The sequence below is a fragment of the Microcebus murinus genome, chromosome 14 (assembly GCF_040939455.1).
Source record: "Microcebus murinus isolate Inina chromosome 14, M.murinus_Inina_mat1.0, whole genome shotgun sequence".
Lineage (NCBI taxonomy): Eukaryota > Metazoa > Chordata > Mammalia > Primates > Cheirogaleidae > Microcebus > Microcebus murinus.
The window spans coordinates 32,853,565-32,867,295 of NC_134117.1; the positions used below are offsets into that span (position 1 = coordinate 32,853,565).

A 13,731-nucleotide genomic window follows, 5' to 3' on the forward strand; every position below is an offset into this window, starting at 1 on the left:
GACTAGTGGTTCTTAAACTTTCATATGCATTGGGCCCCACTCCCAAATAATTCTAATTCAGTGTGACTGTTGTAGGGCCTGAAAATCTGCATTTCTAACAAGTTCCCTGGATGATGCTGATACTGGCAGTGCAGGAACTACACTGACAGAATCATACTGCACTATATGGAATGAATTAACTAAGAGAATGCTAATGATTATGTATAATCCTTGGGAGAATTAAGAAAATAGTCACTCGAATAATTTTCTGTGTTCTTTGGTTCAGATGAGGAAGCCTACTTGAGAAAGACTGTTAAGAATAACACTCAAAATACTTACTTAAGGGTATTTTGCATGAAAAGAATGAAAGTTTGGGGAAGAAAATCAACATATATAATAAATCACAGTGCTCTGAGAGTCAAAAGAGTATCAGTATTAGTAAAAACTCTTTCCCCCTTTTTACTAAGCTATCCTAAAAGCAGACATTATCCTAAGCTCTATAAACCAAAAGAGCTAGCTATCAGTGGGTTTACCTCAAGGGGTTTAATCACTGGTCTGGGAAAGCTCTTCTGTGCTACCCAAACAAGAGCTTGTTAGATATACAGATTCAGAGTCCCATTCAAGAGATTTCAGTAGGTATGAAGTAGGGCCCCTGGGAACGAGTATTCTTAACATGGGTACCAGGTGCTGCTAGGCTTAGTATTAACAGTAATCACAGGCCATTCTATTCCCTACCTCTTAGTTTAATTTTGTGTACTCTGAGATAGATTTTCTAATACTAAATGCCCAAAAAAGTATGTAGCCTGATGTTTTAAAGTTGTACCTTAGAACCACCACTAAACAAACATAACTGAACACATATTCAAGTATTCATTGGGTAATATGCAGGTGTTGTTCCAGTGATTCATACAGAGCCATCTGCCTATAGATAGATAGGAAATGGAAAGGCTAATGGAGATAAATTTCCATTAAGCGATTTTAAAAGTAGAGGGGAGGGAAGACAGCCTGATACCTATCATGGGGAAAGACAGTCTTCCTTAAGCCAATGGCATTATTTGTTCATTAAGTCCTGCCCCCAACCTCATCTCCTCTTCATCTATCTCCTCCTCCAGACTCCCATTACCTTCATGAAAACAAAGTTTAGAAAACTTTGTTTATTAAGTTTATTTAGAAAAAAACTTACCCTCAGCTTACTACCTTTTAACTCATGTGACTTGTTTTGCCACAATTCAGTAGCAACAAAAGAATCCTCCTTTCAATAACCTTTTTGCCTCCACTTAAGGGAATGGGAATATAAAGGATGAGAATAAACAAGTCAAATAAAATTGCATTATAGTAGCATTTTTTTTTCTTTTTTTTTGAGGCAGGATCTTGCTGTTACCCAGGATGGAGTACAATGGTACAATCACAGCTCACTATAGCCTCAAACTCCTGGGGTCAAGCGATCTTCTTGCCTCTGCCTTCTGAGTAGCTGGGACTATAGGCACAAGCCATGCCTAGCTATTTTTTCTATTTTTTGTAGAGAAGAGGTCTCGCTATGTTGCCCAGGCTGCTCTTGAACTCCTGGCCTCAAGCAATCCTCTCACCTTGGCCTCCCAATGTGCTAGGATTACAGGTGAGAACTCATTTATTTTTGAAAAATTAATAATAAAAAAGAAAATCTTAAGTTATTTGAGATGTGTACACTTATCTATACAGATAAAGGAACAGAAAATGATCACATGGATTTTTAAAATCAATTACTAGAAAGCTCTTCATCTAAAAAGACAATGAATAAATTTCTTTGAAGCTTCAGTTCAAATGAGACCAACATTCATATTTCTTTCTCAGAAAATCTAAAATTATTGCCTTTGTGGAGTGAGTTTGTTTAGGATTGAAAACATTATACAGAAATAGTGAAATTATTTCAAATAGCTACTTCTGCCATAAATTAAATCAACAAACTTTTTCATAACACTCTTTATTACCTGACAGTGCTCTCTCAAATAGGACTAGCATAATTTGAAAGTCTCATATGGCAGTCTTCCTAAGGTAATCCTTTCTGAGATTGTTTTGACTTTTAAAAAATACTGAAAAAATATTTCAGTCTACACCAATTGAAGATTATTGGGAGATAGTGACTTTGAGAAATGGCAACACCGTATTACTACTCTACTAATATACTGAATCCCCAAAGGTAGAGGGGGCAAAAAAATGAAGAAATCAGAAGAAATCTGCAGACAGAAGTGACACACTGTTTTTTCCCTTCTTGTTTTATGTGTCCTATGTAAACAGTTATGGTACAATAATTTGATACACTTTATTCTTTTACATGGACAAATGAATAGGTTCTTTAAGCAAAACCCATTTGGTATTACCAGTTTATTTAAATTTGTGAATGTGATATTTACTAAGATGCATGTGAAACTGAAACATCTTTTTCTTTCATTACTCAATGCTCCTTATTTGCAGAAAAGAACTAGGTTATATTATTGACCTTTTAAAGTAAGGCATATGTAAATAAACAGGCTCTTCATTATAACAGTACAGATGCATTAAACAACGTCAAAATAAAAACCCAAAATTAACAAAAACATAAGATTGTATCTTACTTTTACAGTTTCTACATCTCCAGCCTTTGCAGCTTCCAGCAATTGTCTGTCTGCTTCTGAATTACCTAATGGGATACCCTCTAAAGAGAGAGAGGGAAAGAGTGATTAAATTGTATTTAAAAGATGGAGCCAAGCTTTATGGGAGGCATCTTATTGGAAAGTAAAGTTCTTTTACTTTGGTTCTTTTAGTTTGGTAGATTATGTAGGATATCTCCATGGTAGTAGGGGGAAAAAACAGGATTCTCGTAAAACTTTTTGAAACATAATACATATAAACAATATATGTAAATGTATACGATGTTATAAATATAAAGTGTGATTTAAGCAATATGAAGGAACATAAAATAGATTATGAAAGAAGGCCTGTTCTATAGCCAAGCCATGTGGAATGGTGGAAAAGTATTAAATTAGGAGAGCAATGACCAGAAATCTAACCGTGGTTCTGATTAACTATTACAGCTATCTGAACTGGGACAAGTCAACTGAATTTCCTGGGGCTCAAATTTTTTCAGTTCTAAAGAGAGAAGATGAACCAGAAAATATCTAATGTCACTTCCAGCTCTGAAATTTTATGTTTCTAGTTCATTTAAAATCTCAGAAAAGGAAGAAAACATCTATCTTGTACCTTAGGACAAAATTAATCCATATGGATTAAAGACTCAGGTATAAAAAAATTAAACCTTAAAAACCTTAAACCTTAAAACAAAGGTGAACATTTTTATATCTTGGAATAGAAAAGTAACTTAAAGCAATAATATCAAAGACAGAACCAAAAAAGAAAACTGATTTGGAAAAACATGTCAGGCAATAACAGTATTAAAGAACAAAATGGAAAAAATCATACTGTAACACGCATCTCAAAAAGAATATATTTAATATATAAGGTTTCTTTATGAGATGAATATCCTAGAAAGCCTGAACAGACAAATTGGTCTAAGGACATGAACAAGCAAATCATACACACTCAAAAGAGAAATGGCCAATACTATTAATACAATATGTTCAAACTTACTCAAAACCAGAATTGCAAATTAAAATAATGAGATACCATTCTTTGTTATACACTAGTAGGCAAGTATTTCTATAGTTTGCACTAAAAAAAAGATTTTATTACTTCTGTAATTCACCATGTACATTCCCCCAAGGAAAATATTAGTAATCATAATGCCCAGCGCTGACGGAAAACAGGTGCTTTCCTACACTTATACTTAAGAGTGTAAAATGGTACATACAACCTTTCTAGAAGACATTCTGACTATATGCTACCCTATGACCTGGAAATTCCACTTCAGTAATTTATTCTAAGAAACTAGTTGGAATGGTAAATAAAGCTGTATGTGATAGTACTTATCATAAAACTGGCAAAACTGTAAATTCTATCACTAGGCAATCAGATAGGACTAGAGTTTTTACTCCCAAAACTGACACTGAAATGAATGTTTAATATATGAGGAAGTAAAGGAATCTTAAAAGTAGCCTTGTAGTTAGTTCTGTTTTGGGCAAATTTCAGGAGGTTTTATCTGTCTGCCTTCATCTGTTCAAGCAGTGTTTTTCAAAATGTGGTTTCTATACCACAGGCATAAGGATCGCCAACAACAACTGTTAAAGACAGAAAAGGTTGATCTATTACATTTCTTCTCATCTGAGCTTTGAGATGTCAAAGCTACTTCATTAAATTCTAATAAAAGCTAGAGATGTAGACAAAGATACTTCAGATTTCTAGGGTTGAAATGTTTAATCTACACCATGTATATAGATATTTGACCTAAATATTTTAAAATGTACTGAATATGAGTGTATTCAATTGTTATTTAATGTTTTAGTAAGCCACATAATTTATTACCTTATACAAACTCTACATGCCTTAAATATGCAGGGTATAAAAAAAAGAGAAGAAGCTAAGCCAGTATGTAGGGTATTAGTTTCACAAGGGTTGCTATACTAAGAGACATCTACCTTTTAAAGTTTTCCTTTCTTTAAACAGAAATAGCAACTACTGTATCTTATCTAAAAAGCTTTCCTGATATAAATGTGAAAGCCAATCTATTTAACTCAGGAAATTAGGCAGAAAATGCTACTGGAACATCATGATTATCATTTAATTTGGGCATTGACTACGAGTTGATTAAAAGCACAATGAGTTTAGAAATAGCCAAAAATTCTCAAAATTTTTCTTTTTATTACCACCTCCTACCTATAATACCTGATATGTGAAAAATTTTAAAGGTAAATTTTAAGACATTAACTTCATGGAAGCATTTAAAATACCTTGAAGCAGTTGCTGCACATTTTCATTTCCCATCTGTAAGGCAGTAAAGCCCTGAAGGGATATAATGTTAGGATCACACCCATAGCTCAGGAGTAGACGACAGGTTTGTAGATGACCACAATGTGCAGCTCTGTGCAGAGAAGTCTGACCAAGATTATCCAGAGCATTAACCTTAAAAATGCAGAAAAAGTTGAAATTAGCTTGCAATGCAAAATTTAAAACCATCCAATCATATATTTAATACTTGCTACTAATTTAAGCCTAAATTCTTTTTTTTTTTTTTTTTAAGACAGAGTCTCACTCTGTTGCCCCGGTTAGAATGCCGTGGCGTCAGCCTAGCTCACAGCAACCTCAAACTCCTGGGCTCAAGTGATTCCTCTGCCTCAGCCTCCCGAGTAGCTGGGACTACAGACAGGCATGTGCCACCATGCCCGGCTAAGTTTTTCTATGTATTTTTAGTTGGCCAATTAATTTGTTTCTATTTTTAGTAGAGATGGAGTCTTGCTCTTGTTCAGGCTGGTCTCGAACTCCTGACGTCGAGCCATCTGCCCGCCTCGGCCTCCCAGAGTGCTAGGATTACAGGCGTGAGCCACCGAGCCCAGCCTAAGCCTCGATTCTTTCATGAAGTCTATTATCCAGTGCCAAAGCAAGTATTTTTGCTTAAATCTACAGTATAAATTCACCAATCCACGAAGGCTTATATCAGAAGGAAGATCTAATCTTGGGTTTAATGTGAGATGTTGAATACCAGTTGTGTGTAGCATTAAAGCATTCATAGATTCACTACATTTAGAGCTACACATTGCCTAAAAAGTTGAATCCATTTTTATGGATCTAAAGTGTAGAAATGTGGAGATTAACCCAAAGATAGACATCACTAATAAAGCCAGAGCTAAATTAGCCAAATTAAAACACTTGTTTCAGCCAGGTGCGGTGGCTCATGCCTGTAATCCTAGCACTCTGGGAGGCCGAGGTGGGCGGACCGCTCCAGGTTAGGAGTTCAAGACCAGCCTGAGCAAGAACAAGACCTCGTCTCTATTAAAAATAGAAAGAAATTGGCCAAAAACATATATAAAAAAATTAGAGGGCATGGTGGCACATGCCTGTAGTCCCAGCTACTTGGGAGCCTGAGAGGCAGGATTGCTTGAGCCCAGGAGTTTGAGGTTGCTGTGAGCTAGGGTGATGACACGGCACTCTAGCCCGGGCAATAGAGTGAGACTCTGTCTCAAAAAAAAAAAAAAAAAAAAAAAAAAAACAAAAACCAAAAAATACCCTTGGCTTATTTTTCTACCATATTAGGCAAAGTATAATCTTTATAAATATTTTATGGTATATTCATACAGTGGAATATTTCTCAGCAATAAAAAGGAACAAACTATTGATACGTAGATGAACCACCAAAATATTATATGGTGTGGAAAAAGCCTACACAAAAGAGTGTATTTTGTATGATTCTTGGATATGAAGGCCTACAACAGGCAAATCTTATCTATGTCAGAAAAAGTCAAAATGGCTGTTACCTCTAGAGGTAGAGTCTGCCTGGGACAGGGTATTACCTCTGCCATGAGATAACATTCTGTATCTTGACAGAGGTTTTGGCATATGTATTCATCAAAATTTAGCAAATACACACTTAAAATTTGTACATTTCATTGCATGTAAATTTTATATCTAAAGAAAAACTATAAATACCATACTCTAGCTGATATATATACAGAATTGTTTAGGAAGAAGTGTACAGTAATCTGCAAATAACTTTGAAATATGAAAAAGAAGATATATTGATAGAGGGAGAAATTTGTATGTAATAAAACAATATAGTAAAATGTTAGTGATAGAACCTAAGGGATGGTTATATAGTTATTCTCTATAAAATTCTTTCAACTTAGATGTATCTTGGAAATTTTTCACAATAAAAAAGAAAATCACCTACCTATAAGATTACCCTATCTCATCTCCATCCCATCCTCCTTACCATGGAAATAATTCTTCAAAACATAACTGAGAAATTAAGCTCCTCAGTAATCAATACTGTGGACAGACACTATTGTGTTTTGAGACACTGGCCAATTCATACTCATGGAATGAGAGAATATTTGAATAGGAATATAGCCAAGACCTACTCAATGAACCTAAAACCTTAGTTTGAACAGCTAGTCTCCATGCCCACAGAACCTGAAAAATTGATTTAAAATGCTCAGGGCAAGTAAATTATTTATTCACATACCCAAACTCACTGAAATGTGAAAAATATCCATTTGAAAACTTTATTTAGATACCACTGTGTGTTAAGATTAGGGTGACCAACCTGTCCTGGTTTGCCCAGGACTTCCCCAGTTTTAGCACCGAAAGTCCTGTGTTCCTGGGAATTCCCACTGGACAAACCTGGACGGTTCATTACCCTAGTCAAGATTGTTTCGTTGAGTTTCACAACTCAAATTTAATATGCATCCAGATACTCTTCAGATAACGTACCACGTGTATGAAAAAAGCAATCAACGAACAGTTATAGAACAGAGAGACAAATAAGATATGCCAAGCAGTCAAGCGGAAATAAACTTTATTTTATTCAATAATTTACAATAGGAAAGATCAAGATTATACATTATCAAGAATTCCCCAAATCAAAGAGAAATTAGGACACTGAGAGGCAACACAAAAAGAAACTGGCAAATTCTAAGTGGTCCTTTGAGTGAACGGAAATCCAAGAAAGGACAGATGAGCAAACTATTCTGCAAAATTGATTTAGGGAAGGGCTTCTGGGGCCACCCAAGGAAAAAGAGTCTCTATTCCTTTCTTCTCCCTTCATCCAGAGCAGGCCCATTCTTTCTCTATTGTACAATATACTGAATTTCAACTAAAGATTCTGTCTGAAGAAGGCAAACATCTCTGGCTAAAAATTGTGAAAACTGGTATATTAGGTGAATGCCATCTCTTTCCAATCTGGGATGCTATGTATATCTTTTACTGAGTAGCATTTTTCAAAATTACTAGGTAAGAAATGATTTCTAGCCTTGATGAAAACATAATTATTTAGTGAATAAAATGCTTTGTTCACAAAAGCCAATTAAAGATTGGTGGGGAGCTATAATGTTTTTAGTCGAATTATTTAAGTAACTTACTTCCTTCTGTTCAAGTCTTTTGACTTATTTACAGAAATAACAGGGCGAAAGAAAAATTGTGGCTGGGGTAAATAACAGCCATAGCAACCAATAAACAGAAGATGCGGGTGAGAAAATACTACTAGAAAAGATAGGTCAGAATCAGTATGTCTCCAGCTGGGGATATTCCGGAGTATGTACTGTTAGACAAAGTCCGTAAGGATATCTTCGACCAGTGGGGTGTGGTTAAAGTGAATGGAGAAGGAAGGACATATAGGAATAAGTTATATTTGAATAAACCTATAGATTTTCTAGCAAAAAATTAGTTATAGGAAAAGTTATTTGCAGGATATTTTTAAGTATAGATTAAGAGAAAAAAGTAATATTTATGAGAGAATGAATAGTTTAGGAAGTCAGGCATTTCATCTGCTAAATAAAAAAATAACTCGTTGGATTACCAAAGATTACCAAAAAGGAAGTATACCTTTGCTTCATGTTTCACCACTACTTCGACAACATCATTATGAGCTTTCTCAGATGCCACGTGCAGAGGAGTCAAGAATCTTAAAGAGAAAAAGTCAGCCAGACAATAAAGATATTTTCCAAAAAATAAAATGTCAATAATATTTAATTATTATGTATATACTTACTCTTTAGTCTTTTCATTGATGTTTGCTCCTTTTCTTAGCAATAGTTCACATATTTGCTTTCTTTTGGGATATGGAGATGCAGCAGCACAATGCTAAATGATTTAAATTGCAGCATTAATCAAAGACTATACAGAACTAATTTTTACTTACGAACATTTGTGTTTCCAATCAAGAACAATCAAGAAGTTATGTAATGTCTTTGTTTTATTTTTGACCTAACTTTGCTCTTGAGTTCCGATTGGTCAGAATGTACAGTAATTACCAAATTCTCACAGGGCCTAAAGATTCCATCTACCAGATGATATGTTATTAAATATTCTGATCAAACTTTATAGTCGTACATCTTTGAAAAAGCCACTATTGGGTGAAAAATTAAATTACAAAACTTCCCAAACAGCCTGGTGTTTATGTAATGTTTGAAAGGTTAAGAGAACACCCCAATGTCAGGTTTTTTTAAATGAAGAAATAACAGAATACTCATCAGCCCTGAATTCTCCTTGGTAATAGCACTGATGGAATAGCTGTTAAGCTGAGCAGTATTTACATCCCAACTAGTTGCTCCAGGATAATAAAGAGCTTGGATTACCTGTTTGGCAAAATCAGTGGTAGAAAATGATACAATCTGGAGTTTGAGGCTACAGTATTTATATCTATGATGTACTGAGCAGGAAAGGAGATAGGATGTAGGTATTTGCATAATATGTTATCTTATGGTCAGGGCCCTTATCTTTGCATCTCCAACATCAGGTGTTCAATAATGTCTGAATGATGAATGACTCAATTAATGTATATATGTTCAGTTAAAACAGAAACCTAAAAATCCATGAATAAAAGTTCTGGATAATTTTTCAGCCAATTACTCTATACATCTAAATATATAGTATACATGAAATCTGTTCTCTGATTTTAACCTGTTGTTAATCATAAAGTTTATCTGATCCTCATGACTTTGCTGCAGATCCATTCTTTGATGTTTCTATCACCAAAATCATTCCTTTACCCTCAATAAAACCAACTCTAATTGGTGAACATAGCTCCCTTGGGTATTAAGGGTAATCAGCCCAGGTCATTTATCAGGAGGGCAAAGAGAATGAAAATAGCTTTCCAAAATTCTTTGTCACATCCACCTTAAAGTGCACCCTACCATTGTGGGGCAGGGCCTGTAACCTCTGGGAACCTGGAAGAAACTGCTCCTGCACCATAACTACCAACCAATACTTAACTCCTAGTATATTTTAAAATTAATTATAAAAATGAGTTGTTTAACAGAAGGATATTTAGGGGAGAACAATATATAGTAAGTATTAGCTTTTCAGACTAGAAAATTTTCCATGATGTCAGTCTTTCCAAGTTTCTCTGTACAGTTTTAACACTGTTGTGGTTTTAATTTTGTGCTAGCATTTATTAGTCTACAGCTTTGCTATTTCATTTACTTGAATGTTTCTTACAACTAGCAAAGAAGTCCAAAATGTTTTATAGATAGGTTTCTACATAAATTTCAGAGTTTACATTATGGTATAAGGAAGAAAATTTGCCATAAAAGATAATAGGTAAGTAAGATTACCATGAGTTAAATCTGTTCCTAAACACATTAATTTACTTATCTTCTCCCACCCAAAACATGTTCTACAATTCACAACAGGAATTACTTTTTTCCTTTGAAATTTCTACTTTTAAGGTAGCCCCTAATTATACCATATCCTCTCCTACCTCCCCATCACTTACCCTAGCTCCCATTCTTTTCTGACTGCTTTTCCTTAGACTTCTCTACTCACATCTACTTTGTTACAGCTCCACAGTTATTATTACCTCTAGCAGGCAAGTAGCCTTTAAAATACTGTGTTTATACTTTAGATCTAATTTTGAGGAAAACTGTAATACTGGAAGGACACATACAACATGGCTTTTATATGAATGGTTGTATTATTTTCTTTTTCATTATTTCAGTGGGTTCCAAAATTTCTACTATTAAGCATTTATAACTTTTATAACCCCTAAGAAGGGGTTTACATATGATATATGTCAGAATATAAATAATTTTTTTTCTGTAAAGATTCTTAAACTAATAATAGTATTGCCTTTTTGGGGGGGTTAGGTTGTCTATTTTTCTGTACTGTTTGAAATGTTTTATGTATGTGTTGGCATTAATTTTTTTTAAATCATAGATTTTTAAAACAATGCTGTTACTGAAGTATGATATTATGATTAGTTTGGCATGTTTTTGGTTATTGTATTTTAAAAACTTAAATCTGAAACATTACCAATGCTGTTTCATGTGTTTGAGGATGTTTGAAATTCACCATTTCCAGAGAGAGATGTTTTTTGATTCGTGTAACATCAGCTTCCCGTGCAGCCTGCAGCAATGAGTGGCCTTTAAATTCATCTAGATGAAGAAAAAGCATTTAAACCTATGAGAATTATCAAATTGATGGTGGGGGGCTTATCTAGCATTTTCCTCGAAATTATTTTCAAAATAATTTTCCAAAATAGCCAGAAAGATGTTCTCTAAATATAACTCCTGAAAACGGAGTCAGTGATACCCTAGTTCCCCTCTCAGTCATGGCCCAATTCATTCCTGAGTATATACACAGATTTAGCCCATGGGAGATTCATGGTCTGCTCTAATTCGTAATTGGTCTAGAGATATCTGGAGTAATGCACTATATTCCTACCCCAAAGAGTTCTCAGAATTGTTTGAAGCATAAACTTTTCTCAGTAAAGAAATAAAACAAAGGGTGATCATAATCCCTACACTGTCATTATGGCAGTAGCAGATGGCTTTGCTCATACCTATTAGAGAACTGGCAACTAGACAAGTTGAATATTTCTAAGCTACCTACAATGACCAAATGAAAGGGTATTTTCTCAAGATCTCTTTTCTTCATCATACTTATGAAACTGCCTATTATTCCAGAATAATACAAGTCCAATACAATTTGCTTATTTATGTGCAGTAATACTGTATCTGAACTAGGTGGTTATTTTTCACTACATCTACTTCAGCTACAGATAGAAAACTATAGAACTTGGCCCAGATACCAAATAATATTGGATGTTAAGATCTAGAGACTATGTTTACAAAATAGCAATCTCAAAAATAACACTTTAACTTCACAGCTTCATAAACTTCATGGATCAACTAGAAAGTCATTTGAAAGACAGGAATAATCTAAATGCTTTTGTTTTAAGCATACCATCTAATAAGACAGTCACATAAAATGAATATAACTCGACTTGAAAAAATTAATCAAATATATATTCTTTTCATAGTAAAGTAGAAACTTCCAAATTATCATATATGTTAGTCTAAACAACAGATACCCATGCTATGGAAAACATTCTATTTAATTATTTCTAAAAACAAGCCAGAAAGAAAAAAACATTCAGTTTATTGATATCATAATATCATAGCTGAACATTCATAATTTTATACTCACATGCTAATCTTTCTTTTAACTGTGGTGTGGGAGCCAAGTCTATAGCACTTTTATTGTGACAATTCAGCAGTGTTGGATCTGCACCATAACTTAAGAGAAGAGAACACACTTCAACCCTGTTTTTAGAAGCTGCCTCATGAAGAGGAGTGAATTGCCACAAGTCCATTGCATTTACACAGGCACCATGCTGGGGAGGAAAAAGCAAAAATTTACTGTTTAATTTTTAAGAGAATTTAGAATTATTAGTACTGTATAATTTAACATTATGCAAGCTTAAACAGGTTATGTTCCCAAAGTTTACTTTTTAAGCTAGTTATTTCAGAAAGTATGTATTTCTCCCAATACAAAAATAGTAGATGATTGCTAGTCCTGCCCACAGGGCCTATTTAACTCTTTTATTCAGAACAGTTAAAAATTAAGCTTTAGGCTGGGCACGGTGGCACACACCTGTGATCCTAGCATTTTTGGGAGGCCAAGGTAGGAGGATCACTTGAGGTCAGGAGTTCCAGACCAGCCTGAGCACGAGGGAGACCCCATCTCCACTAAAAATAGAAAAATTAGCCAGGTATAGTGGCAAGTGCCTGTAATCCTAGCTATTCGGGAGGCTGAGGCAGAAGAATCGCTTCAGCCTAGGAGTTTAAGGTTGCTGTGAGCCAGGCTGATGCCATGGCACTCTAGCCCAGAAGACAGAGCCAGATTCCTTCTCAAAAAAAAAATTAAAAAAATATTAAGCTTTAGGTTTAATTTGTATCTTTTCCAAGAACTAATTTTTTCTTCTTTTGAGGTATAATTTATACATAGTAAAATGCACAACACTTCAGTGTGTAAGTTTGATGAATTGACAGATATATATCGTTGATACCATCACCCAAATCAAGCTATATATAGGCCATTTTCATTACCCTAGAATGTTTCCTCATACTCCTTTTATGGACAGTTCCTGCTCCCATTCTGACTTTTAGCACCATGTATTAGATTTACCTGTACTTGAATTTCATAAAAGGGATAGAATATACATTTCTACAATATATACTTTTCTATCTAGCTTCTTTCATACATATAACGTTTCTGAGATTTGTTAATGTTGCTGTATCGGTTCATTTTCATTGCTGAGGAGTATTTCATAGTATAGACATATCACAATTTACCAATCTACTATCCTGTTAATGGACATTTGGACTATTTCTAGTTTTTGACTACTGGTTGAGTATCCCTAATGAGAAAATCCAAAATGTGAAATGCTCCAAAATCTAAAACTTTTTGACTGCTGACATGACACCATGAGTGGAAAATTCCACACTGAACCTCATGTACAGAAACTTTGTGCATAAAAGCTATGCAAAATATTTTATAAAATTACCTTCAGGCGATGTGTGTAAGGTGTATGTGAAACAAATGAATTTCATGTTTAGACTTGGGTTCCATTCCCAAGATATCTCATTATGTACTATATATGCAAATATCCCAAAATCTGAAAAGATCTGAAATCTGAAATACTTCTGGTCCCAAGTATTTCAGATAGGGGATACTCGACCTGTATTATGAACAAGCTATTATAAATATTCCTATACAAGTCCCTTTATGGACACATGTTGTCAAGGAAGATATATGTTTAACTTTATTAGAAACTGCCAAACAGTTTTCTAAAGCAGCCACCAGTAATGTTTGAGTTCCAGTTGCTCCACATCCTTGCTAACACTTTGT

General features: G+C 34.5%; 1 protein-coding gene across 3 annotated transcripts in view; it reads right to left on the reverse strand.

Moving 5' to 3' along the window:
• Positions 1-13,731, reverse strand: part of TNKS2 (tankyrase 2) — a 64,013-nt gene that overhangs the window by 23,784 nt on the left and 26,498 nt on the right. For 2 of the 3 annotated variants that reach the window (XM_012765764.2, XM_012765781.3), the window contains exons 8-13: positions 12,028-12,214; positions 10,852-10,973; positions 8,591-8,682; positions 8,425-8,503; positions 4,839-5,010; positions 2,571-2,650 (exon numbers count right to left, since the gene is read on the reverse strand). In XM_012765764.2, the coding sequence (XP_012621218.1) occupies positions 2,571-2,650; positions 4,839-5,010; positions 8,425-8,503; positions 8,591-8,682; positions 10,852-10,973; positions 12,028-12,214 (732 nt within the window). The remainder of the gene's footprint in view (positions 1-2,570; positions 2,651-4,838; positions 5,011-8,424; positions 8,504-8,590; positions 8,683-10,851; positions 10,974-12,027; positions 12,215-13,731) is intronic. The other variant, XM_012765773.3, reaches the window with a different exon arrangement.